Source organism: Pipistrellus kuhlii, unplaced genomic scaffold (genome assembly GCF_014108245.1).
Source record: "Pipistrellus kuhlii isolate mPipKuh1 unplaced genomic scaffold, mPipKuh1.p scaffold_m20_p_22, whole genome shotgun sequence".
Taxonomy (NCBI): Eukaryota; Metazoa; Chordata; class Mammalia; order Chiroptera; family Vespertilionidae; genus Pipistrellus; species Pipistrellus kuhlii.
In genome coordinates, this window is record NW_023425521.1 from 10,136,925 (window position 1) to 10,162,992 (window position 26,068).

General features: G+C 56.1%; 1 protein-coding gene across 1 annotated transcript; it reads left to right on the forward strand.

Annotated features, from left to right (window-relative positions):
- The first annotated feature begins 18,768 nt into the window (after positions 1-18,768).
- WNT9B (Wnt family member 9B) lies at positions 18,769-24,132 on the forward strand. Its single transcript, XM_036451424.2, has 3 exons — positions 18,769-19,211; positions 20,103-20,368; positions 21,347-24,132. The coding sequence occupies exons 1-3, from the start codon at positions 18,818-18,820 to the stop codon at positions 21,818-21,820; spliced, it is 1,134 nt and encodes a 377-aa protein (XP_036307317.2). The 5' UTR covers positions 18,769-18,817; the 3' UTR covers positions 21,821-24,132.
- Positions 24,133-26,068: the final 1,936 nt, after the last annotated feature.

Genomic DNA, 26,068 nt, shown 5'->3' on the forward strand with positions numbered 1-26,068 from the left:
CATCAGATGTCAACAGGTAACTTTTATGAAATGCTGAAAATGTGTCACTTTGGGGAGAATGTTCTCGCCCTCACCCACCCACCCCCTTCTCCAGGCACGTGCCTGCTTGTGCCTGCTTGTGTGTGTGGTATGTGCTTAGGGGCGTGAGGACAGGATGGGGAGCTGGGGAGCCCGAGCTGGACCTGCTCCCTCCTCACTGCCCGCACTCAGTGCTGCGAGGGCGTGGCGGGGGGGCTCCGGTCTGACTCACACGGTGCTGCTCCTCCGAGCTCTGTTGAGCCTGCTTCAAGGGCTTACCAGGGGTGAGCTGGAGCTGGCTCAGACTGGCTGGCAGAGCCCACGGTGCAAACCTCTTCCTAGCTCCAGAGATCGGGGGTGACACCACATTGGCAGCTCAAACTCTTTCCAGCACAGAAATCGGCAAACGATACGAATCAGACACCCATTCACCCCCCAAAAGCATGTAAACATCACCGGTGCTGCCTGCCGTTACAGCAACAACAACCGGCTATTGAGTGGTAGCACCCGTTTGGCATTTGGCATCCCTCTCATCTGCACAAAAACCCTGTGAGGCGTTGGCCATCGTCCCCATTTCATACCTGGGGTTCACAGTTACATGATTTGACTTCAGGTCTCTGCCCATCACACGGGGCTGTGCCCCTCCGTAAACGGGACCGTGGAATCGGGTAGGGCTGGCAGAGTTGTTAAAAAGCATCTTCTACCAGCTAATCACTGCTCACTTGACAGGGAAATTGAACTCAGAGAGCCTCACTATGGAGGGACGGGGGTGGGGATGGGGGGTTCCTGTGCTAATGCCACCAAACACCTAACGCCACAGCTGCCATCTCCCACCTGTCTCCCCACCTGCAATCATGCAGTGCCCACCGCAGAGCCAAGGTCGCTGCAACCGGATGTTCTGCCGGCATGGCAGAGTTTTTGGAAAGTTGACCTGCAGGTCTTGGCATCCAGTGCAAGTTATAGTTTCTTGTGCTGGATTTGATCCAGAGTTCAAGACCCTCAAGAACATTTTAAACTTTGCTTCGGTTTCCCCCCTAGAGTGTACCACTTGCCCACCTGCGCTTCGGGAATTAGGATTAAATTTTTAAAAGAAAAAAAAAAAAAAGAATAAGCAAGACAGAGCTTCGTGGTCCAGCCGTGGAGATGCACATCCTCTCCGACAGAGGTTCTTTGGGAAGCAAGTCCCCCCGGGTCCCCCACCCCCTCCCCGGCTCTGCCTACCCCACTGACCAGAGAACTTGGATCTCTGTCCCCAGAACATCAGCGGCGCTTTGTCAAAACCCCCCTCCCCGCCCCCCCCCCCCCCCCCCCCCCCCCCGCCCCAGGCCCCCGCCGGGCACCTCGCCTTGGCCGGCCTTCCGTTTAGAACGAGAGCCCCCTTTCCCCTGCTCCGCTTTGGCTAAGGGACCTTTTGGGGGGCAAAAGGGTCCTCCCCCCAATGCACGTGGACTCTGAGAACCGCTCTGCTCCCAGCACCTGGCCCTGCCCTGGAGTCCGCGGCCCTTCGGCCAGGGGAGCGGAACCCACACCGCTTCTCCCCTACCCCAGGCTACTCCCTCCCATTCCCACTCCTCCCTCCTAGTCCGGCACCCCCATACCCCGTACCCTGGGGAGAGAACCAGCGCGTGCCACCACCCGCCCCGAGAGAGAGAAGCACACTCTCCCTCACCCCACCCAGCCCTCCCATGCCCGCCTCGGAGGACGGGGACTGAGGGGCGAGGGGGCGTCCCCGTTCCGCCGCCACGTCCCCTCCCCGGGTGGGCCCGGCGTCAGGTGCGCACTCACCTGGGGCGGGGGGGGGGGGGTCTGGGGCGGGGCGGGGGCGGGCCGAGGCCGCGGGGCCAATGGGACGGGGGCTCGCCGCCGGTGGGGGGGGGAGGAGGAGGGGGGTGGCCAACAGCCCTCTCCTCCCCGCCCCGCCCCGCCCCTCCGGGTTTAAAGCCCCGCGGGCGCGGGCGGCGGCGCTGCGCCGTGGAGCGGCGCTGGAGGTGGCCTGGCCCCGCGCCCCGCACCATGCGCCCCGCGCCGCCCCCGGCCCTGGCCGCGCTCCTCCTGCTGGCGCTGCCCGCCGCCCACGCCGCCTACTTCGGGTCAGTGCCCCCGCGCCCCCGCCCCCGCTCCTGCCTGCCGGTCCTCCGGCCGCTGCGGGCCAACTCCGCCGACCCCTCTGGCCCCGGCCCAGGCGGCATCTCCCACTCAGACCTCGCTCTGCCCGCGCCCAGCGCCCCCTCCCGCGTCTCCAGCCACCTGGGCTCCGACCCCCAGCGCCCCCTCGAGAGTCCGGCTCTGGGGTCCCCATTCGCAGGCGCTCTTCCCACCGTCCCTGTCCGGGACCTGGCCGCAGGTCCCGGGGTCTGCACGCTGCTTCTCGGACCCTGGTCCCGTCCCGTCCGCCCGGTCGCGCCCCGGCGTCTCTCGGCGCCCCGATGCCCGCTCCGCTGCTCGGCGTGGGCTCTGTCCGGCCGCCGGCTTGGCCTCGGCTCCCTCGCCGCCCCCCGGAGCGCAGACCCGGAGGCTGGGGCGGGCGGGGTGGGCTGGGGCGGAGCCGGGGAGGGGGCCCGCGCGGCCCAGGAGGACGGAGGGTCCGCGCAGCCCCCAGAGGGGACTGTCAGCTGGGAAATCCCACCGAAACGCAGAGCGGCGTCGGTGAGTTCTCCCCGGAGGAGGACGGAGAGCAGGGGCGGGACTGGGAGCGCTGGGAGCGCACGTTTCGGGGCAGTGAATGGGACCTCCTTCTCCGGCGCTGAATGGCAGGCACTTGGGGTGGGAGATGGGGTCGTGGGGGTGAAGGCACTTCCCTGCCCTCCGCCCGAAGCCTGAAGCCTGCTCCGACCACGTCCAGTCTGTCTTCACTCCAAGGTGAGGTTTACAGTCGGACTAGAAGGCAGGCAAGGGAACCCCAAACAAGTGAACCTGCCAGAGATCGCTTCTAAGGGCCTTCCAGGGAGGGGGGAGTAAGGGTCTGAGGTGCCCTCCCAGGCTGGAACAAGGACTGTGGGCTAATTTCCAGGTCATGACCTCTGGTTAAAGCACTCCTGGGCTGTGGGCAATGGCAGAGAGAGAGAGAGAGAGAGAGAGAGGGAGAGGGAGAGGGAGAGGGAGAGAGGGAGGGAGGGAGGGAGGGAGGGAGGGAGGGAGGGAGGGAGGGAGAGAGAGAGAGAGAGAGAGAGAGAGAGAGAGAGAGAGAGAGAGAGAGACAGAGAAATGGAAGGGGCGAGGGCTTGTCAGCTCAAACCCTAGCTCTGGGCTTAGCTGCTGCTGACTGGGAAGACCACTCACTCGTCTTTAGGGCTACAGTGACTCCTTTTACAAAGAAGGGGATGAACTCGATAGACGGGACCTCTAGACCCACTCCAAGAGCAACGCACCGACATTTGTATTTGGTTTTCCTAATGGTTTCAGGCTTGAAGGTGCTGTTATTGCCTCAGCAGGAAGGATATAATGGGAAGGGCACAGATTTGGGGTTCAGTTCCACACTTTCCTACTTGCTAGCTGTGTGTTCTTGGCCAAATCACATAACCTCTCTGTGCCTTGGTTTCTCATCTGTAACGTGAGGTTAATCGTGCCTATTTCATATGAAGATTATGTGAGTTAGTACATGTGAAGCAATCAAGTCGTGTCTAGCTCAAGGAATACCGATGATGATGATGATGATGATGATGATATCCCAGCTCTGACAAGGGTTTCTGAGCCAAAATGGAGAGGATCATTCTGGCTGGTGTGGTAGGAAAGCAGAGGACTTTGAAACAGGGCATGGGATTAGAGATTGAGGGGTGAGCAGGCGGCAGCCTTGGAAATGAGAGGGGCAATGATTCAGGCTGGGCTAACGGGGAAAGGAGTCCTGTGAGTCTTGGAGCCACCCCTTCCAGGTGTGAGCCTAGCTGGGCAGAGCTGGCAAAGCACACGTAAGCTGCCGCCACCACGTCTGGGGAGCAGGACTCACACTAAGAGAATAAGCTAAAACTGGGCCTCGTGCTGGCATGTGTTTGGTCTCAGAGAGCCCGGGTTCTCACTGGGGAAGCCCTGTCGCTCACCAGTCAGGTCGGGGGTCCCAGCTTCCCATCAGCATTGGCTCTCTGGGAGGGAGGTGTATCAGTCACCCACACTTAGTGAGAATGGGAGACAACGTGCCTCTCCCTTCTCCAGGCCATTTGCTTTCTGATTATAAGAGGAAGAGCTTTGGCATTCTGATAAAAGAAAATTCAAGCATCAGGAGAGCCAGTGAAGCCCATCTTTTGGGGACCTTCAAAATCACAGAAGCATAGACTTCAGCATTGCAAGTGACTCCCCAAGGATCTCTGGCCCAACTCCCTGCTTCAAGCAGGTCATTATCCCCCAATTTTTAAAGGAAACAACCATCTTTCCCAAAGCACAGTAAGCTGGCAGTTGCTGCTACTGCTTCTGCATGAGCCTGGAGCCTAATTCTGTTTATGGTAATCTATAATAATGAAAGCATAATATGCTAATTAGGCCAGACAGCCAAACGACCTTCCGGACATCCTTCCAGACGACCTTCCGGACAAAGCCGGGGCTGCGAGGGAAGCCTGGGTCCCGGGTGCCAGAGGGAAGCCGGTGCCAGCAGCCGGGGGAAGGAGGGCCTACTCTTGCGTGAATTTTGTGCACTGGGCCTCTAGTAAGAACTTAATAACTAGTATCACAGTTTACAAATAACTTTCTCGTTCAGCTCTTCTCTCAGCTGATTCTCAGAGCCATTCCTCAGGAATATAGGATGGGCCTAAGCAGTGCCCCAAAGGAAACCAAGGGTCAGAAAGGTCCAACAACTCACCCAATGTCACACGGCATGTCAGTGGGAGAGGCAGACTAGAAGCCAGTCTGGGCTCTTTGACCTGCAGCCTCCAGAGCTAATACGGAGTGGTCAGTCACCCAGGGAAGCAGCAGCCGCAACGGAGGCTGTTTAGTTAACTCTGTCTGACTCTCTTGGCTGCGTCCTCAATGGTGGGACCGGATGCACTGAGCCCTGCTGGTGTGTCAGGTGGACTCTCAAAGATGGCATTTTTATGGTGGACTGGGAGGTAGACCAGAAGTCTGGGAGCCCAGGTTTGCCCTCTTTCTGGACCATTCTCTGTGTTGTCTGTGGCCAAGTCATTTGCTCCAGGATCCTTAGCACCTGGAGGTATTAAGGTTTCCTAACAGGCTGGTCCTCGCCTGGAGTCTAGGATTATTCACCGACTCATGTTTTGGCCCAGTTGGCTTGAGAATTCCGGAAGTATTAACTGATGAGATGTTTTATAAAGGAACATGCCTTGCCTATGTGATGAGCTGCACGCTTGATTAAGTCAGACCAATGGCTTTGCAACTAGAAATAGTTCCTTTGGATGCAACTTTTAAAAATCATAGTTGACTTCCGTGGTTATTTTTAAATGTGTGACCTCTGTGCTTATTGGGTTTCTTTCCTCTCTGGAGATGGAACAGAGAAGTTTATGAAAAGCACAGCTAGACCTGAGTTAGAGTCCAGATCATGCCTCTTGCTAACTGTGTGATATTAAGCAAATGTCTTAACTTTGCCGAGTTTGGGTGATGAAAACACCCATCCAAAGGCTGGTGTGAGGCTTCATTGAGCCAATGAATGGAAGGGCCTGATAGGTTGCCAGGCACATATTTATACTAAGTGCTCAGTACAGTGCTTAGTACTCTTGGTGGTTGCTGGAGCTCTAGCCATCTTCTTGGGTTGTAAAGATGTCATCCTTGTAGAGAAGCAAAACATGCCAAAACCGGTTTGGCTCAGTGGATAGAGCATCAGCCTGCGGACTCAAGGGTCCCGGGTTCGATTCCGGTCAAGAGCATGTACCTTGGTTGCAGGCACATCCCCAGTAGGGGGTGTGCAGGAGGCAGCTGATCGATATTTCTCTCTCATTGATGTTTCTAACTCTCTATCCCTCTCCCTTCCTCTCTGTGAAAAATCAATAAAATATATTTTTTTAAAAAAGAGGCAAAACACAATCTTAACTCCCCACACCTCCCTCCCCCAAATCAACATTACATACAATAAAATGCACATGTTCTAAGTGCACGGTTTGGGTTTTAGCAAATGTCTGTCCCCATGCAACCACCACCACAATTACATTTCCTTCATCCCAAAGGATCCCCTGTGTTCCTTGGCAGCCCACCCTCCCCCACCAGCCCCAAGCCACCCCTTCTCTACTTTCTGCCATTATAGATTAGTCTTGCCCCTTGTAGAAGCTCATATAAATGGAATCATATGGTATAGTATAGCTTTTGCTATATGAATTCTTTTTTGCTCAAAATAATGTCTTGAGATTCATCCATGTTGTTGCATAAACCAGTAGCACATTTTTTTTTTTTTTCCGAGTAGTCTTTCATTGTGTGGATGTTCCTCAATTTGTTTATTCATTCACCTGTTGATAGACATTTGGGTTTTTTCCAGCTTGGAACTATTCCAAATAAAGTTGCTATGTACCCGTCTTTTTGTGGACATGTGTTTTTATTTCTCTTGGATAAATATCTAAGACCGGATTGTTAGATCACATGGTATGTATATGTTTAACTTTATAAGAAACCGTCAAATAGTATTCCAGAGTGGTTGTACCGTTTCACACAGTAATGTGTGAGAATTTCAAGTATTCCGTATTCTTGTCAGCTACTGTCAGTCTTAATTTTGGCTATTTTAGTGGGTATGTATTGGCATCTGGCTGTGGTTTTAATTTGTGTTTTCCCATTGATGAATGGTGTGTTGAATATTTTTATGTGGCTGTTGGTCATTTGAATGTCTATTTCATTGACTTATTTGGTTTTTTTATTGTTGAGTCATAAGAGTTTTTATTATTTTTGGTACAAGTCCTTTGTCAGAAACTATTGGCAATATTAGATCCTTGTCTGTGGTTTGCCCTTTCATTTTCTTATTGGTATCTTATCAAGAACAGAAGTTTTTAATTTTGATGAAGTACAATTTTTCAACATGTTCTTGTATATAGAACATGTGCTTTTTTGGGGGGTCCTATTCCGGAAACCTCTGCCTCCCAGAGGTTGTGAAGATTTCCTCCTTTGTTTTGTTTTGTTTTTTTTCTAGAAGCTTTATAGGTTTGGCTTTTGCACTTAGGTCTATGATTCTCTCTTGAGTTACTTTGTGTGTATGGTGTGAGGTAAGGGTTGAAGTTTATTGTTTTTTCGTGTGGATAGCCACTTGTTGCAGCACCATTTGTTAAAAAGATGATCCTTTCTCCATTGTTATCTTTATTGCAAATTGAGCCAATAGATGAGGCCTATTTCTGGACTCTCTTTTCCATCTCACTAATTTATATGCTTATCCTTATGCCAGTACCACTCAGCCTTGCTTACTGTAGCTGTTAAGTAAGTCCTGACACCAAGGACAATAAATTCTCTGTCTTTTTTTCAAAATTGTTTTGGCTCTTCTGGATTCTTTATATTTCCACATACATTTTAGTATAAACTTGTCAATATCTACAGAAAAGCCTGCTGGGATCTTGATTAGAATTGCAAGGAATCTATAAATCAATTTATAGAAGATTGGCATTTAAACAATAGTGAGTCTACTGATTTATAAACAGGCCATCTCTATTTAAAATGTTAGCAGTGTTTTGTAATTTTCAGTGTACAGGTCTTACAAATATTTTAAAAAACCCATTAAGTGTTTTATATATTTGAATAGTATTTATTTTTAATCAAAAAGCATTTTTAGGAATTACTTGAGAAAAAGCAGGATTGAAGAGAAGAAAGGGTAAAATACATGTTACTGCTTTGGGGTAGTGGGTTGGAAGCCAAACATCACTGATAAGAATCACTGTGTTTAGGGAAGGAATTCAGCCAGCCTTGTTACCAACCCCCCTCCACGCCCCCAAGAGTTGGGCTCTAAAGTTGGGTTTAGGGTGAAACCAGCCTCCTCGGTGGATGGTGGTGACGTTTCTGAGGCCTTGGAGTGGAAAAAGGAGGGGAGGGAAGCAAGTCAGGGGAACTCCTGGGGTGGCATCTCTTAAGTAAGAGAGGTCCTGGTACCTTTAGGATTATGTGCTCAGGTAGATGTTTGGCTCAAGAGGAGGGGGGCCAGGTACTCTGAGGGGACACCACCTCGGCATCTGCCTGATAGGATTGGAGGCAGCCCAAGGGCCTGGTCTTGGAGTCACACAAATTGAGTTCAAATCCTTCATCCAACTACTTACAAAAGTGTGGCCCAGGCAAATCATTTAGCTATTCTGACCTCAGTTTTCCCATCTATTAAAATGGGTTAATCCTTACCTCATGGGGTTGTGGTGAGGGTTAAATAAATGCATATAAACGCGCTGAAATGCTATCCTATATAATAAAAGCATAATATGCTAATTAGACCAGACAGCCAAAAGACCTTTCAGACTTCCTTCCTTCCGGATGAAGCCAGGGCTACGAGGGAAGCCCAAGTCCCTGCTGGTGGCCAGAGGGAAGCTGGTGCCAGCAGCCAGGGGAAGGAAGGCCTACTCTTGCACCAATTTGGTGCATCGGGCCTCTAGTCTCTGTATAAGGAGTCTGAGAAATTTCATGATCTGTCTTAGAGCATCCAAGTTAAGGAGCATCTTTCGTGCCATTTGCTCCTTCCTCTCTTCATTTTTAGCCCATTATGTAATTGTTTCCAGTCATTGTATTGTATAATTGAATCCTTCTGTGTTCAGCACTTTATGTGCATATCATCTCATTTAGCCATTGTGACAGCCTAGGGGGTGGGTACTGATATAATTATCTTCATTTCCAGGTGGGTGGGGGAACGTTCAGAGAGACCAAGAGCCTTGCCCAAAGCCACACAGCTAATGGCTGGGAGCACCAAGATTTAAACTCTACTACTCTTTAGAATCCAGAGCCAACCCAGTCAGCCCGGCCTCATGCTCCTGTTGAGCCCCAGCTGAGGCCTGCCTCCCTCTGGCCAGCTCAGGCCCTCTGAGACCCAGCCTTTCACTTGGCTTCTATCATGGGCATCTCTTGTACCTCTCTCTCTCTCATATATATATATATATAATGTTTTTATCAATTTTTAGAAATAGGGAGAGAGAGAAATGTCATCAAGTGGCTGCTTCCCATACGCCCCCTGCAGGATTGAGCCCACAACCCAGGCATGAGCCCCAACTGGGAATCAAACCAATGACCCCTTAGTTTCTTGGTTGATGCTCAACCGGTGGGCTGTACTTCATGTCTTAAACCCTTAATTTGTCATCCAATTCTTCATGTGCTCATGTCTCCAGTTCATGCATAGCTCTCTTTAAGAAGGGGTATTGGGGCCCTGCTGTGGTCTGGGTCCCCCCCAATAGGCCTTAGCTTTGTTCCTGGTCTATAGTGAATGTCTGAGTGAGAATCCCCTCTCCCTTTCCCTGGTCCTTCCTCTCCCCCAGAGCCCTCCTCTCTACCTCATCACATTTATTCTTTCATCTTCTGCTCACTCTTGGTTCTCTGGAGCACACGTTGCTTTGCCAGGATCTGGCCTGTATCTGGAAGGAGCTAAAAGCCAAGCAGAGAGCAGAGACTTGCCTGATCAGATGCCAGAGTCAGCCCCACGTGGCCTACCATGGGGATCCAATGGCAGCCAAGATGCACTTGGTGCTAGGGCAGTGGCCTCAAGGCCAGACCCTTCACTGGAGAGATGAAGATTGGCGGGGGGGGGGGGAGTGAGGGGAGGTGAAGAGTCTTAAAGAGCCAGGAAATACTTAGACCCCCATGCTCAGTCAGCACTGGAATTTCCAAAGGAACTGGTTTTAGGACAACAGCAGAGAAGGCCTACTTTCTTGACAGTTACAATCCCTTCGAGGCCAGATGCGCCTCAGAATTGAAGACTTTTCAGATTTTAGAAAGGTAATATAATGCATACATCATGTATAACCTGACATCCCTAGCAAGGCCGAGGCCAGCACCCCATCATCCGACACTTCGTTTTTGCAGAAGAAGCATCGAGGTGTTGGGATAAATCAAGACCGTAAATATTCTTGCCTTGGTTCAGGTCAAGTCTCTGCCGCGTGAGTTCCTCACAACCGTGCAAACACTCGGCAGTTTCCAGAGCTGTCTGGAGTCTGGAATTGTGGGTAAAGGCTTGTGAATCTACAGCAAACTTTCAGCACGTGTCACCACCAGAGGCTGTGAAAGAAAGACTTGGGCCAAGTTCTTGGCTGGTCCTCACTTGGTATCAAAGGGGGGCTCGGGCTGCCCTGGGAGTGTTTGTCCCCACAGGGGCCCAGAGGGCTGGGGGACTCGGGGTCTGACTGACCACAGCCAGGTGGCCCTGAGCGCTGGCACCGGGGAGAGCACGCACAAATGATCACAGTCTAAGGGCCAGGGAGGGCATGGTTGCAGCCACACCCTCCTGAGAGCCAGACAGCAGAGAGGCCAGGAAGTAGGGATGGAAGAGGCTGAGGGAGAGCCTAGAGCTACACTTGAAGGGTTGGACATCTGAGGGAGTTATGCAGCCAGCAGGAGTCTGAGGAACACTTGCTCAGAAGGTCTGGGGTGGGGACAAGAGGACCTCAGAAGAAAAGAACCTATGATCTCTACCAGGGAGCGTACAGGCTACTTCGAGAGACTGTACGGCCCTGAGGAGGGAGAAAAGAGTGCCAGCCCCACAAAACCAAAGCTACTGTATCTGCAAGATTGGAAGATGGGGAAGGGGATGGGCAAAGAGCGATGGGGCTGACAAGTAAGGAGGTCTTCCTGGAAGAGATGGACAAGCATCATAGCATGTTAGATGGAGCTGGACGGGCCCCCTGTGTCCCTTTTCTCATCCTCTGCATTGTCGGAAAAGGCAGTGGCTGGCTATAAAAGGTCCTAGCTGGTTGGCTCAGTGGATAGAGCATCAGCCTGTGGACTGAAGGGTCCCAGGTTCAATTCTGGACAAGGGCAGGATTCCAGTAGGGGGTATGCAGAAGGCAGCCGATCAACCATTATCTCTCAGAATTGATGTTTCTATCTCTCCTTTCCTCTCTGAAGTCAATAGTGTGTGTGTGAGTGTGTGTGTGTGTGTGTGTGTGTGTGTGTATGTAAATATAAATATATATATATTAAGTAAATAAAAGGGTACAGGGGATCCATGAGGGGTTTTGGACTGAAAGGCATTCCAGGTAGGAGGTCCAGCATGAAGAAAGACATGGAGGTCGGACTGAGAGCCATGGCTGGGGAGCAAGGAGGAGACTGGCCTGGCCTAAGGAGAGGTGCCCTCTGCTACAGCCCGGGCTTGCTGTGCGTCCAGCATGGTCCAAGGTGGGAAGTTAGTCTGGTCCTGCCCTGGAGGATCCTGATCTGTTCCCGAGGGAGCACCCCCTTGGGCTGTCCTGGACCACTCTGGCCCTCCCTAGGCACGCTCAGGGCGTGACTTCTTGACCAGGTTAGGAGGTTCCTGCTATTTCTGGAGCTGAGAGGAGGGGTGTGGGCCATCCCTGGAACCTGCAGGAGGACAGACGAAGATAGCAGCATGGGACGTCTCTGCCTACAGAGCATCTGCAAATAACGGAACTGTCCTTGTCACAGAGTGAGCACACATGAGACATTCCCTAGGGGCCTGGCGCTTCCAGGACCCACAGCCCAGTTGAGCTTGCCTGGCCATAGGGAAGAGGGTGACCACTCAAGAGCATGCCATACTAGTTATCGCTGGTTGGTCAACTTACCATGATTCATAGGTTGGCCGTAGTTACCCAGTCCAGGAGCCAGCATCCCGTAGTTGGGGCAGAGCTGAAGGAGGGTGCTGCTTGCCAGGAGATACAGCTCAGCAGCTGCAGTCCCCACTCCATGCCTCCTACGCTGCTCCTCCCCTGGGTCAGGGTTGGCCTCTGAACCGAAGAACCTTGGGAAGCTTGTCTTTAGGGCTTCTGGCCTCCCCTCTCTCTCCTCCCCCCACTCCTTGCCCCAGGCTCCCAGTTTCTCCCTTCCCAATCCCAGATGCTCTCCTCTGACCATTTTTCTATCTAGCGAAGTACTTGCTCTGGCACTAGCATTACATCAGACTCTCACGCTGTAGTATGAACAAGCAGGCTGCTTCTCTAAAGTCAGAAGCTCTCTTTCTGACTTGGGGCTGAAAAGGGAGGGTTAGACCAGGGGCAAGTAGCCTCTTAAACCAAGGCATCTTCTCTCCCTGGGGCTGCCCAGGGGCCAGAGGAGTCCTGACCAGGTTTCCTTCGCTTCAAACCTTCCTGTCTTCTATTCCTAACACCCTAGGCACTGGCTGTGGTGGTGTCTGACTTTGATTACCTGAAGCTTCACGTTGAAACTGAACACGGGAACCACCAGACGGGTTGATAGAAGCCGTTAGGAGACCTGGGACCTAGCCCCAGCCCTGCCACGAGCTCAGTGGGTCACCTAGGACCATAAATCCTACGTGGATTCCTCAGGCACCAGGCAGCTAGCTCACAGCAGACACTTGGCAAACGTCTCCCTGCCCCCAGAAGCCTTGGAGATATTTCCCAGAAGCCATCATGGCGAAACCTTGGGACTGGGTGATCTTGCAGGGTTTATTCAGCTTTAAGATAGAATCACTCAAACGGTGTCCATCTGGACCCAGCCAGGGACCTGGGGGAGAGGTAGAGGCGAGGTGTTCCTCTGCTCAGGAGTCGCTTCGGGGACCCTCCATGCCACCTGATCCATGCATGTGATGGGCGAATGCTCCCTCTCCTCAGCTTCTGCCTGAGCCTGAGCAGGGAGGGTGGGAGTCGGGAGGGAGGAAGAGGGATTCATTTCCTTTCCAGATGTTGCACTTGTTAAGCTGTGGATCCTGGAGATTGTTGAGATGCAAAGCGTGTTTGCTGTGTGGGCTGCTTGCTGCCCATTTAGCTCGGGAACACGTCTCCCCGATGCCATCCTCAGCGGGCAGCCCGGTCTGCGGAAACAGGAAGCAGAGCAGTTCTTAGGGAGACAAAGCCCACAGCTGGGACCACTCTTTCTCTCTAAGCCAGGGATTGGGGGGGGGGGAAAGTAGGGGGCTGGGGGGGAGCTCTGTGGGCTCCTGGGGGGAGGTGGTGATGAGATGCAGTCCTCAAGGTGGGCTCTGCGGCTGAGAGCTGGGGAGCAAAGCAAGGCTGGACCCAGTAGGGGCTGGGGGACCCAGACAGGAAAGGAGTGAATGTCCTTGTTTATTTCCGTCTTCTGCGGGTACACCTGGCCCAAAGCTGATGCTCAACAAAACCCTCCATTTTAATTTTAAATGAGTGAGTGAGTGAGTGAGTGAAAGGAAGGAGTGCAATGAAGCTAGGAGATGTAGGCTGCTCATTGAGGACTTCTTCCTGGGGGAGGCGGAAGGTGGTGCTGACTCCAGGAGAGGGGGCAGGAGGCTGAGGATGGAGGGAAGGATGGAGGGCAGGACACCTGATGGCAGGAAGAGGGGAGAGAAGCCTGGGGCAGGTGTTGAGGGCCCCTGCCCCCTCTCTGAAGGACTGTTTGCTCAGAACCATGGATGCTCTCTTCCTGGGCTAGTCACTGCCCTCACTAACTCTTCCTGCTGGGAAGAGGTGGGTAGTGGAGAGCGAGCACAGGTGGGGGTAACAAGTTGGTGAGAGTGGGAGGGGGGAGGGAGGGAGAGGGAGAGGGAGAGGGAGAGGGAGGGAGGGAGAGAGAGAGGGAGAGAGAGAGAGAGAGAGAGAGAGAGAGAGAGAGAGAGATTGATTCAGTGAGGGCTGGGAAAGGTGGGCTGAGACGTTTGAGATGAAAGCACAAAAGGAGCACTTACCGTGTAAAGGGCCCTGCAGCGGAAGCCTGTTATCGGAGCATCTAATGGGGCTTGTAGGGCCGAGGCCAATGCTCCAGGCAGGGCAAGGCTTTCCTGGTTCCCAGGCAGCTGCCTGCAGTTGGCATGGGCCCTGGTGCCAGGCACAGCTCCTGGCCCCTCCAGCTAAAGGTCCAGACATGCTGGCATGACCTGGTGCCCTGGAAACCACCAGCCTTGTCCTGTGCCAGCCCCACTTACCCACCACATCCTGGGGGAGGCCTCCTCTGGCCCCATCAGACCCTCTCAAGCAGAAACAGGTGTGTGTAGAGGTGGGGGGGGAGTAGAAAAGCAGAGCCGGGGGCACCCTCAGGTGATGGGAAGTGTTCTCCACCTGCCAGGCCTAGGAGTCCTCCTGCCTCCTCCCCACCCCATACCTCCCCCTGCAGGCAGGACGGAGACTGGCCAAGGTCAGTTCTTACCCAGATGATTTGGGTCCCGGAGCAGCTACTGATTGTTCCTTTGGGAGCTGGGCTGGTTCAAAACTTCCTTCTCCCTCCCCTGCCCCTTGGGGCCTCGAGAGAGTCTGGGGTACTTTTGCATTCAGCCATGTTTTCTCTAGACTGTGAGCTCTTCGAAGGCAGGAGCGGGTCCCAGCACCCAGCCCAGGGCCCGGCACATAGTAGGTACTTAAGAAGGACAGGTATCTGGAGCTTATGACATGCGAGGCAGTGTTCTAAGAGCTTACAAATGTGAACGCATTTCCCCCTCAGGTCAGCCCTGTGACGCAGGCCCTGTGATGAGACTCAGGAGGTGGAGTCCCTTTCCCAAGGTGGGGGGACTCGTAAGAGGCGGAGGTGGGATTCGAATTCAAGCAGTCTGGCCCCGGTCATGCTCCCCCACTTGTCACCGCGTACCTCTTAGATGGAATGGCTCAGAGGGCGAGTGGATGTCCTCAAGGTCACGGGCGAGTGAAGGCAGACCTGGGACCCAACCACCCAGATCAGAACTGCCTTGGGGACCTGAGGTCCCTGGGTCCCCACTCTCCAGCAGGTGATGGGTGATTGGTTCAGGATGAACCCCACTTCCTGTCAGGGGTCTGATGGCTCCTGAGTCCTGGCTGATGGTAAGCCAAAGCGGTCTCCTGAGAAGCCTTCCTCGAAGCCTGGGGAGCCGTCTATTGCTTACTTCACCGTCACCCCAGGTGGGGCTGCTCTAGCCCAAACTGTGGGTAACCTTGGGGAATGTGAAAGGAGGCAGGAGCAGACAGAAGAGACATCTGGGGTGGGGGGTGGGGCCGGGGGTGAATGTGAGATGGAGTCCTAAGGGGCACCCTTGCCTTTTTTCACTCCATGGGGAGATGAGGTGGCCAGGGAAGTGTCTGGGATGGTCAGGGGTCAAAGCCAGGTGCATCTCATTGCATGGGAGTGGGGGTTTCTGGTCTTATTATTAACCTAAGGGTCATGGGCCAAGGGGGCGGGGGGGGGGGGGGGCAGAAGATATAGGCTGGGGCCAAAGAAGGGAGGAGAATGGAGATGGCCACAGGGGGTTGTTACATTCCTAACGGAGAAGAGAGTCTGGAAAGCAGCCTGTGGAAGCCGGACTGGATGCAGGAATGGGGGAGACCAGCTGGGCCCACGCAGGTGCCACCCATGAGGTCCCAGGTGTCTCAGGAACAGCAGTCAGGCGGGGAAGCCTGGAGGCTAGTCCCCCGGCGCAGAAGAGCAACAAGGAAAGTTGCAAATTCTCCATCCTCTGCTCTTTGGTTCAGAACGCTGGTCACTTGTTTGGCTGATAGTCGGACCTCACCGAGGAGCCGTGTCTTTATTAGAACCCCCAAATTTGTCTGGATTTGTTAGATTAACGAAGGCCACTTGATCTTCTCCTGTTTACTCCCATGGGGATCAGCTAATATGTGGGCAGTTGAGACTTTTGCAGAGGGGCCTGGTGTGTGGGTTCTCAGGCCTGGGGTACCAGAGGGTGTGGTTTCTTTAAGGAAAGGGGATCCTGACCACTGACCTGGAACAGACTGGAGCCTGCACCTCCTGGAATTCTTCCAAGGTCAGGAAGAAGCCTTCCCCAGCAGATGCCCTGGGATGGGCACGTGGAGAAGAGCTCACAAGCGCGGTTTTAAGGAAATGCCTCCAGGCATCCTCTAAATTTGATGTCAGGGCCCTCTTTCTTCAAAGGAAATATGATCTCCAACCACAACATGGAAAACAAATAAGGGGAAAACTGGGTCCCGGAAGGGCTCCCAGCTGTCCGCCTCCTCGCCCCTGAGGGGCAGTGCCAGGGAGCCTTCTCTGAGGGCAGCCCAAGGCCCAACGTGGCCGGAGGTCCCTGTGCGGTTGGCTGCCTTTCCCGACCATTAATCGCTACTTAGTGTCATTACCGCTAATAAAATTAACCGACTTTATACCGGACTCCTGGGGCCGTCAATCACAGGCTCTCTTACATGGAATTTAAAAACAAAAACAAAACATGTGCCTGTGCATGGGGAAAGGGTACTGAGCCTGGCTAGGGCAGCCCAGGAGCAGCCTTGGGCACACTGGTACTCCACAGCTGTCATAAGAACCTCACCAGGAGCTGCAGGCACCCTTAGTTAGACAAACCAACTCCAAGTCTTGACACTGTATTACAGGTAGGGGCATCTCAAGCAAGAACACAGCTGACCTCAGAAAGACCCTGCTCCCCAAATTCTCTCTCCCACTCTCTTGAGGCATTGATTCATTCTCTCTTTAGACCAGCTTCCTTTTAAAAAAAAAAATTAAAAAAAAAATCGCCTGAGTTACAGGCCAGTCACCAAAAAAGAGAGAGAAAGCAACTGTATGCTCTCTTAATTCACATTTCAAATTCCCAGAGAAAGGACTGATTGGCCCAGCTTGGGTCATGTGATCCTCATTGGTTCAATCAACAGGCCAGAACAGCAGGGCAGCCAACCCATGCAGAGGGCCACCAGGGAACAGGGCTGTTTTGAGCTGATAGAACCATTTCACGGAGAGCTCTAATCCTAGTCCCCACCTTGCTGCTGATCTGCCCAGTCACTGCCTCTTCAGGTGTCTGCATAGTAATTTAAGGGGCTTAGAAATAAGCACTCATAAAGTGGTAGCTGTATCATCTCATATAACATCACGTACCTGTAATGATACAACAATGATAGCTATTATTCTTAAAATGCATTTGAGACAGGCCTTGAAGGACGGGCAACACTGTTGATCAAAATCCCTATCCCTCCCTGCTCATTCTGCCATCTGCCAATCAGCTGCTGTAAGGAAAGCAGCAATTTCTGAAACATGGGAACTGCCCGGGCAGGCACTGTCCCTAGCGCGGGGAGGACATTTGGGGGGCTGCGTGGCTGCTGCCCCTTTGCTGCCTGCAGCCCCCCAGGGGCTCTCCGCCCTGGAAGCCGGTCAGGGTGGGGCCCCCTCAACTGGAGGAGTTGACATCAGGTTCTGCCGTGGACCAGCCAAGGGTCAAGCTCCCAGGGTTTCCTGCCAGGCTGCCGGGAGGGGCTTGGGTGTAGGCCTGGCGGACTGGAAATTTACCCATTTGCCCCCAGGTTAATGATTAACGGGCCCCTGCCCTCACCCTGTCTGGGAGGGGAACCAGGGCCAGGCTGGGCCAGGAGGAGCCTGATAGCATCTGTCTCTGCTCGGAGGTTTCAGAGATATGCTCCGTGCTGGGTTGGCTGCACCTGATGGGTTTGGAACCTACAGGCGCTTTCTGGGGGCACCTGGGGCCCGGCCAGCACCGGCGCCCACCCAGACAGGGAGGGCATGGCGTCTGGCCAGGTGTCCTGGCCGGGCAGGTGGCTCCGAACGGGGGACTGTGCCCCTGTGTCCACGGAACACGGGCCTTTCTGACCCCTCGGGGCTTGGCCAGGACTTGCCTTGGAGCAGGAATGGCCAGTGCCACGTTCAAGCAGGAGCTTTAAAAGCCTCTGTGTGGTTCTACCTTCGTTCTTTTACCTTGACCAGGAGGCCAGCATGTTCCAGAAAGGGGTTACGTCCTCCAGCCTGCGTCTGGGATGACATATTTTCCGCCCTCGCGGAGGCCACCAGGGGATGGGACAGTGGGTTTTCGAACTGGTAGAACCATGTCACAGAGAGCCTGCGGGGAGGGGAAGGCGCGCTCTAATCCTAGTCCCCACCCTGCTGCTGGCCTGCTGGGCGACTCGGGCCCGTCACTGCCTCTTCCAAAAGCCTCTGTTTCCTTCTCTGGACAAAGGGAAGACTCTGCCCAAGTTAGACAGTCAAGCATCTTGCAGGAGGAAAGGATTTTGAGAAACTCTCGCATGTCCCCAGGCACTGCGGTTGGTACTTTTCACGTGATCATCCCCGACACCCCCAGGAGGTAGAGAGCATCACTGGTCCCACTTTCCGGAGGAGAAAACCAAGGCTTCAAGGTTATACAGCGAGGCAGTGGCAGACAGGCTCAGAACGTGGCAGCCGGATTCCAGCACCCACAAGCTTCAGATGTTATTGTATAACGAGAAGTCGGGGACTGATGGCAATTCAGCCCCGTCACCTTTACTCACCCATCTGTCAGTCTGTCCATCCACCCACCCCCCCATCCTCCCTTCCCTCCCCTCCCTCCTTCTTTCTTTCCTTCCACCCATTCTTCCACCAACACGAATATTCCCCAAGCATTTCTTATAACAGGCACTGAGTGGCCAGGTGGTTGATGATCTGGGAACAAGTTAGGTTGGCGTGGGATTACTTGGGCGGTGACATGTGTCAGGGGGAAAGGACCATCGGGGAGAATGGCTGGGTGTCTGCTCACCGTGTACAGCTCTCAGCCTCCCCCCACCCCTACCCCATCCCCCACCCCCATCCCCGCCTTTGGAATGAGTGTGGCTCTCCCCTCTGAACAGCCAATGCTACCTGCAGTATTTCCAGACTTCCCTGATCATTGAATCTGTAAATATACAGATTCCCCAGGCCCCACTCCAGACCCACAGAAGCAGACTTGCTAAGAGTGGATCCTGGAGGTCTGTGTTGTTAAGCACCGGGTGATTGCGTAAGGAACTGGGTGGGCAAGAAGAGCAGAGACTTTGGCATCTAGAAGACACGCTTGGGACCCTGCCCTGGCCCTTGTTGGCAGCCCCTTGGCTTCCTGCTCTGCAAAAAGGGACTGTAGGCCCATGGGGCCGGCCTCCCTCCGGAAATGGCGAACCCCTCCACGAAGGCCCCTTCCCCTGGCCTGCCCACGTGCTCCAGACCTGTCCTCTTTAGTTCTCTCCCCCAATCCGTCGCCCCATTGGGACTCCCCAGGGTCACGGGCCTGCCTTCTCGCCCTCCTAGCCTGACTGGCCGGGAGGTCCTGACGCCCTTCGCCGGGCTGGGCACCGCGGCGGCGCCGGCCCAGGGCGGGGCCCACCTGAAGCAGTGCGACCTGCTGAAGCTGTCCCGGCGGCAGAAGCAGCTCTGCCGGCGGGAACCCGGCCTGGCCGAGACCCTGCAGGATGCTGCCCACCTCAGCCTGCTGGAGTGCCAGTTCCAGTTTCGGCAGGAGCGCTGGAACTGCAGCCTGGAGGGGAGGACCGGCCTGCTCAAGAGAGGTAGGGAGGAGGGCAGAGAAGAGGAGGGCTGGGAGGAGGAGGGCAGGGAGGAGGAGGGCTGGGAGGAGGAGGGCTGGGAGGAGGAGGGCAGGGAGGAGGAGGGCTGGGAGGAGGAGGGCAGGGAGGAGGAGGGCTGGGAGGAGGAGGGCTGGGAGGAGGAGGGCAGGGAGGAGGAGGGAAGAGGAGGAGGAGGGCTGGGAGGAGGAGGGCAGGGAGGAGGAGGGAAGAGGAGGAGGAGGGCTGGGAGGAGGAGGGAAGAGGAGGAGGAGGGCTGGGAGGAGGAGGGCTGGGAGGAGGATGGCAGGGAGGAGGAGGGCTGGGAGGAGGAGGGCAGAGAGGAAGAGGGAAGAGGAGGAGGGCAGGGAGGAGGAGGGCAGGGAGGAGGAGGGCTGGGAGGAGGAGGGCTGGGAGGAGGAGGGCTGGGGGCAGGAGGGCAGGGAGGAGGAGGGCTGGGGGCAGGAGGGCTGGGAGGATGCCCTTCCCACACCCCTGGCCCCTATGCTCAGGCCACACTGCCCTTGCGAATCCAGCCCAGTCCTGGGGAGCAGAGTCCTGGGTTAATGAGGCCCGTTAGTGAGGGCATGTGACAGAGAGTTGAAGGCTTCAGAAGTGGATTAGTCCAACTTGTTCACACCTGGATGTGGAGTCAGGAGCAGCGGTTCAGTCCCAGCTGTGTCCCCCTCACCAGGTGCCTAAGTCCCTTCTCTTTGCATCTCAGTGTTTGCACCTGTTCCCCTGCCCCCAGCCCTCCACTGCCCCCAGACTCCGCCTGGGGAATCGGGGTGTATACTCACAGTGAATGGAAAGGCCCATCTTAAATAGCACCTCGCGGCCTGAGCCCAAGGGCAGGGTCCTCGGGTTCACGCGCCCCTCCCCCCGCGCCCCGGCCAGGCTTCAAGGAGACGGCCTTCCTGTACGCGGTGTCAGCGGCCGCCCTCACGCACACGCTGGCGCGGGCCTGCAGCGCCGGCCGCATGGAGCGCTGCACCTGCGACGACTCCCCGGGCCTGGAGAGCCGGCAGGCCTGGCAGTGGGGCGTGTGCGGCGACAACCTCAAGTACAGCACCAAGTTCCTGAGCAACTTCCTGGGGCCCAAGAGGGGGAGCAAGGACCTGCGGGCGCGGGCCGACGCCCACAACACCAACGTGGGCATCAAGGTGAGCGCGCTCCCGGGGCCCCAGCCCGTCCTCCCCACCGGCCCCCCAGCACACACACACACACACACACACACACACACACGCGCACACGCACGCGCACACACACGCATACACACACGCACGCACACACACGCACACGCGCGCGCGCGCACACACGCACACACACACGCACACACACACACACACAGCCGTCCCAGGAAGAAACCTCTTTAAAAAAAATTTATTGCTTGATTAAGGTATTACATATGTGTCCTTATTCCCCCATTACCCCCCACCTCCTATTCATGCCTTCACCCCCCTGAACCTCTTTTTTTCAACCAGCGTTCCTTGGGCAGCGGCTGAGGGCGGTGACCAGGACACAGGGAAGGTTCCCGGGGGTCAGCGGCGCTGGGCAGCGGGTGGGGGCCAGGGTGGGGGGGACAGGCCCCCGTGAGGCAGGAACGTTTGGAAAGGGGTCTCCGTTCCAAGGACCAGCCTTCCTGGAGGCCTTAGTAGTCAACGTCGTCAGAAAGCTCTGATCCGGTGCAACCTGCACTCCTCCTCCGAGTTCACACACGGGAAGAGGAGGAGGCCCAGGCGAGGGACGGGACTTGGCTGGGGTCACACAGTAGCTGCCTCTCCTGGACTGGAGGGTAAACGGTGTCCAGGTCTGTGGGATGAGCGGGCTGCGGGAGGAAGGGCCTCAGGAAGCCGAGGTCCAGGCCCTCATCACTGAGCTGTGCAGACCACGGCTGCTGTCCTCGGCTGTGCTCGCCGTCCACGCCGCAGGGTCTCCGGCCCGGGGAGGGGCCAGCCCAGCCCTCTCTCATCGCGGCATGCCCGTTGGCATCGGACTGCTTCTGCCCAGGGCAAGAGGAGCCTGGGGCTAGTTTGCACAGAGATGCCACCTGGCAAACTCTCCCATCTTCCTGCCCCTCCCCCGCCGGGGGAGGGGGTCGCCCTGTGCCTCTGACCCGCCTCCCTCTGCCTCCCCCCCAGGCCGTCAAGAGTGGCCTCAGGACCACCTGCAAGTGCCACGGCGTGTCCGGCTCCTGCGCCGTGCGCACCTGCTGGAAGCAGCTCTCCCCGTTCCGGGAGACGGGCCAGGCGCTCAAGCTGCGCTACGACTCGGCCGTCAAGGTGTCCAGCGCCACCAACGAGGCCCTGGGCCGCCTGGAGCTGTGGGCGCCCGCCAGGCTGGACGGTCCCGCCAAGGGCCTGGCCCCCCGGCCGGGGGACCTGGTCTACATGGAGGACTCGCCCAGCTTCTGCCAGCCCAGCAAGTACTCCCCGGGCACGGCGGGCAGGGTGTGCTCCCGGGAGGCCAGCTGCAGCAGCCTGTGCTGCGGGCGGGGCTACGACACCCAGAGCCGCCTGGTGGCCTTCTCCTGCCACTGCCAGGTGCAGTGGTGCTGCTACGTGGAGTGCCAGCAGTGCGTGCAGGAGGAGCTCCTGTACACCTGCAAGCCCTAGGTCGGCCGCCCGGTGTGCCAGCCGGGCACTGCCAGGACCCCCTCACTCAGTGCCCAGAGCCGCCCAGCTGTCCGGCTGGCCCCTCGGGGCAGATACGCCTGCACGCATGCGCTCATCGATGGGCGTGCCCATGGGCACCCATGCTCCTTCCTCTCCCCATCACGCCTGGCAGCCTCCCCCTCCCTCAACACTCAGCCATGCGAGGGGCAGGCTCTACCCTGAGCCCGAGGGTCCCCAGTCTTTTTTTGAGGACTTGCAGCAGGAAGGCAGAGTGGGAAAGAAGTGGAAGGAAATGAGAGAGGCCGGGAGGAGGGCAGGCCTGAGGTTTCAGAGGGGACGGGAGAAATCCCTCGCCATCTCCGTTCCTAGGACGCGAGGCCCAGCGCCGCCCCGCCCCGGAAGAGGCAGGGAATTGAGCTTCGGGGTGAGGAGGGCACCAGGAGGCAGTGCCAGCTGGAAGCTCAGGCTGGAGCCTGGCTGGGAGGGGTCAGTCCCTCCCGGGGGCCCTGCTCCAGGCGCGGTGGGCCCAGGGGCCACAAACGGTCACCACCCAGAGACAAGGGCCAAGGCCAGGGGCTGGGAGCCGTGGGTTTGGAGAAAAGCAAGCTTTCTGGGCTGGAATGGGCCACGTCGGAGACATGTCCTAGACTCCGAGTCCCTGATTATGTTTTTAAAATCTGCCCGTGCTGAGGCCTCTTTCTTGTCTTGAGAGCTGTTACCCAGCCCCACCCAGCCTTGCTCAGCAAGAGTACCCACGGATGCAAGACCCAGAGGGGGCGCAGTGCCGGGGGGGCTCAGAGGATGCATCGAGGGTGCACCCTCCCTGTTTGCTCTGGGACACAGATCCTTTAGTCCCCACCCAGGAGAGGGTGACAGCCCCCTGGTGCCAGGCAGAATGTGGTACCAGGCAAGCTCAGTGTCTCAGCTTCTCCTGGAGCTGGCTCTGGTCCCCAAGGTTGGGGTCCCCCTGTGCTGTGCGGCCCCCACACAGTTGACATTTGGGGTACAGGAGAGTTGGCTTATGCGTCCTGATCCTGGTTACATTTCTACTCTAACAGCTACTCATCTTCTTAAGGTTTTTGCCCTGGGGAGGTGTAGGGACATGAAAGTCTTTGCTAAGCCTGGTTTCTTAGGGAGCCCCTTTATTTACTAATGGGCCCTCTACCTAAAAAACAGAAGTAACTGCTGAATTCCTCCAATCCCATGGGCATTTTCAGTGATACCTCCCAAGGCCCTGTGTGGGAGGAGGAGAGAGAGGCTGGTACACTCACACACACACACACACACACACGCACGCACACGCACACATGCATGTACACACACATACAAATGCGTGCGCACACACACACACACACACACGCGCATGCCCCTTGGATCTGCCAAGCTGAGGCTTCTCCCTTGGCAGCACACAGTCCTCTGGTTCAGGACCAAAACCCCGCAGGGATCACTTTGCTGGCGGCCGTGCTTCCCCAGAGCAGGGCTCGGAGCCAGCCGGGAGGAAGTGACCTCCTCTGGGATGCCCTTGGCCACTCTGCTCGCCCGGCCGCGCCCTCTGTCAGCTTCCTCTCACCCTGAACGCAGAGTTGCTGACCCTCCACTGAAACAGGAAGCGTCAGAGTCAGCTGAGCGCTCAGAAACTCCACTGGGGCCTCAGGAAGAAGCCTCGGGGCGAGGCCTCTGAGGGCGAGACGTGCGGGCAGCCTGCAGGATGCTGGAAGGATCTCTGGCCCCAGAGGCTCTGATGAGCCCCCTTTCTGGACTGACCACGCACCCAAGCAGCTGGCCCACAGCTGGCAGAAAGAGCACCCAGGAGAGGGGGCTGGTTTTCTCGTTTCTCCCCCACTCCCACCGCCTGGAGACTCTGCCAGCCGCAGCCATCTTGCTCCCCAGAGACCCAACTCTGCCCCCATGCTGGCTCAGCCGGAGGCCTACAGCGGCAGGAGGAGGAGCATGATCTACAACATGCCATCTGCACCCCAGCACCCAGGCCGGCGGTGTCAGGGGTGCAGGAGGATAAAGGGCAGACTCTAAGGGACCAAGGCCATGGCTGGCCACCAACACAGACAGCCCAGGCCAAGGGCCTGGATGCAGGCTCTCAGGGCCCCTCCGCCTGTGAGGCCACCTCTCTCCAGCCCTTCCTTCTCTTTTGTGGCTCCCACCCTTTCTCTTCCAGTTGCCCCCAGAGGTCCACCTCAGTCCTGCCGGGACCCTGGGGACCAGTTACCACTGACCCCTCATTCTATACAGCTTTAAGGGAATCACTCACAGGGTATTTGTTGTCTACCTCACATATATAGATTTTAGGGCAAAAAGAGAATAATTTATATAGCTAAGATATATGAGAAAATATTTATGTTATTTATATAGTTTCTATATTCTATGGGCAGCACCTGTGGCATGACTCCCCCCCCCCCCCCCCCCCTTCTGCATGAGCCCCATTGGCTTGATCCGGATCCTCTTTGCGAAGTCTGGAACTCTCTGCTCTTCTGGTCCCAGGCCCCCTCTCCTGCTCTGGCCACACTGTCTTGCTCATGACACTGATGACAACAAGGATGACCACACCTTGAATCTGTAAAGCACTTTCAATCTTCAGAAACCCCCAGAAGCTCACCTGCTTTCCCCGTTTCCCCGGTGAGGTCGGCGGGACCATGTCGCTGTGCCCGTTACACAGATGCGGCCCCGGACGGGAAGGCCGTGCTCAGAGTCACGCTGAAGAGGGCCCGTCAGTGACTATGGACCGAACGTCTCTTGGGCCAGGCTCTGTGCGGGCTGACTGATCCTGAGCCCGGGAGCCGCAGAGCCCGGATACGCCCTCAGCCCAAGGACCCGCGGCAGTGGCTGCTTCCCTGGCGGTGGGTGACATGGGCCGTTTGGATAAGGACAGCACTCCGGCATTTCCCCATGGATTCCTCTGTCTCGGGGCTGGGACTGCCCAATGAGGCTGGAGAGACAAGGACCCCGTCGGGGGTCACTCCAGGGGCGCCACCATCGGACCCCCCTCCTCCTGCCCAGGCCACCCAAGAGGTCGGGCGGCTTCACAGGGCTCCTTCCAGCCACAGATGGGTCTGCTTTTATTAGTGTTTTTATTTAAAAAAATGAATTGTTTCCCATGGGATTTCTGGCTTCTCCTGTAACATCAGCTGCACCGGTAGCCTGGGCCTGCGATGCCACCTGGCCGAAGTCAGCTCGAGAGGGGAGCCCTCAGAGACAGAGGGCACGGGGCTCCCCAGGTGGCCAAGGACCAGCCGCCGCCGCCCACTTGACTTACAGATGCTCCACCGGGACCTCATGGGCACATCATCTCCATCCCCTGGTCCAGACACACCGGCTTCCCTCGTGTCCTCCGTTGCCCGACGGACAGAGCGACAGACCTGTGCCAACCCTGACCGTTATTTCTTGCTTTCCAGAGGTTCTCTCTCTCTCTCTCTCTCTCTCTCTCTCTCTCTCTCTCTCTCTCTCTCTCTCTCTCTCTCTCTCTCTCTCTAACAACCATGAACTTCAAATGCTTTTTGTCTTGGCACATTTTAGGATTACCGTGGGAGCTATCGTGTATTGAGCACCTTGTTCTGCCCATCCATACGATTGCTTAGGGAGTTCCTACGGGTGCCCGCACCACCCTGGAGGCTGGGGGGCAGCAGTGAGCGGGACCAAGTCCCCGCCTCCCGGGACTGACACTCTCGTGGGGGGGCAGGGAGACAATAAACCAATAAACTACATGTCCGCTTCTATACCCACTTTGTCTCATTTATTGAAACCACCTTACACACTGGGCACAAGCACCAGCATCGGTTAAGGAAATGAAGGTTGTGAGACGTAAAAGCTCCCAGATGCCACTCGCAAGCAGCGGTGTCAGGATTGGACCGCACAACCTCCGAAATGTGTATTCCCTCCTCTCTCCACCTGCTGTCCCGCTCAGATGTAGGCATTTCAGGGATGGATCACCCCCTTTTATGGATTCTGGTCACCTGAGGCCCAGAGGAAGGAAGTAACCCATCCAAGTTTGCATGCCACGTCAGATCAGGCCGGAGCCTGGGTGCCCTCCCAGACGGTAAGTATTTCTAGAGCCCCAGTTTCATGGCCAGCGATGCAGGTTTGGGTGGGGGCAGGACGAGGCAAAGCCAGAACCTTCAGGACTTAGGATTGGTTGGGAGAAATGAGAGGCACGACTGCGCATTGGTTTGAGTCATTTGTGTGTCAGCCCAAGCGTCCCTCCTCAGGCCACTCTGCCTTCCCAGCATGCTTTGGGAA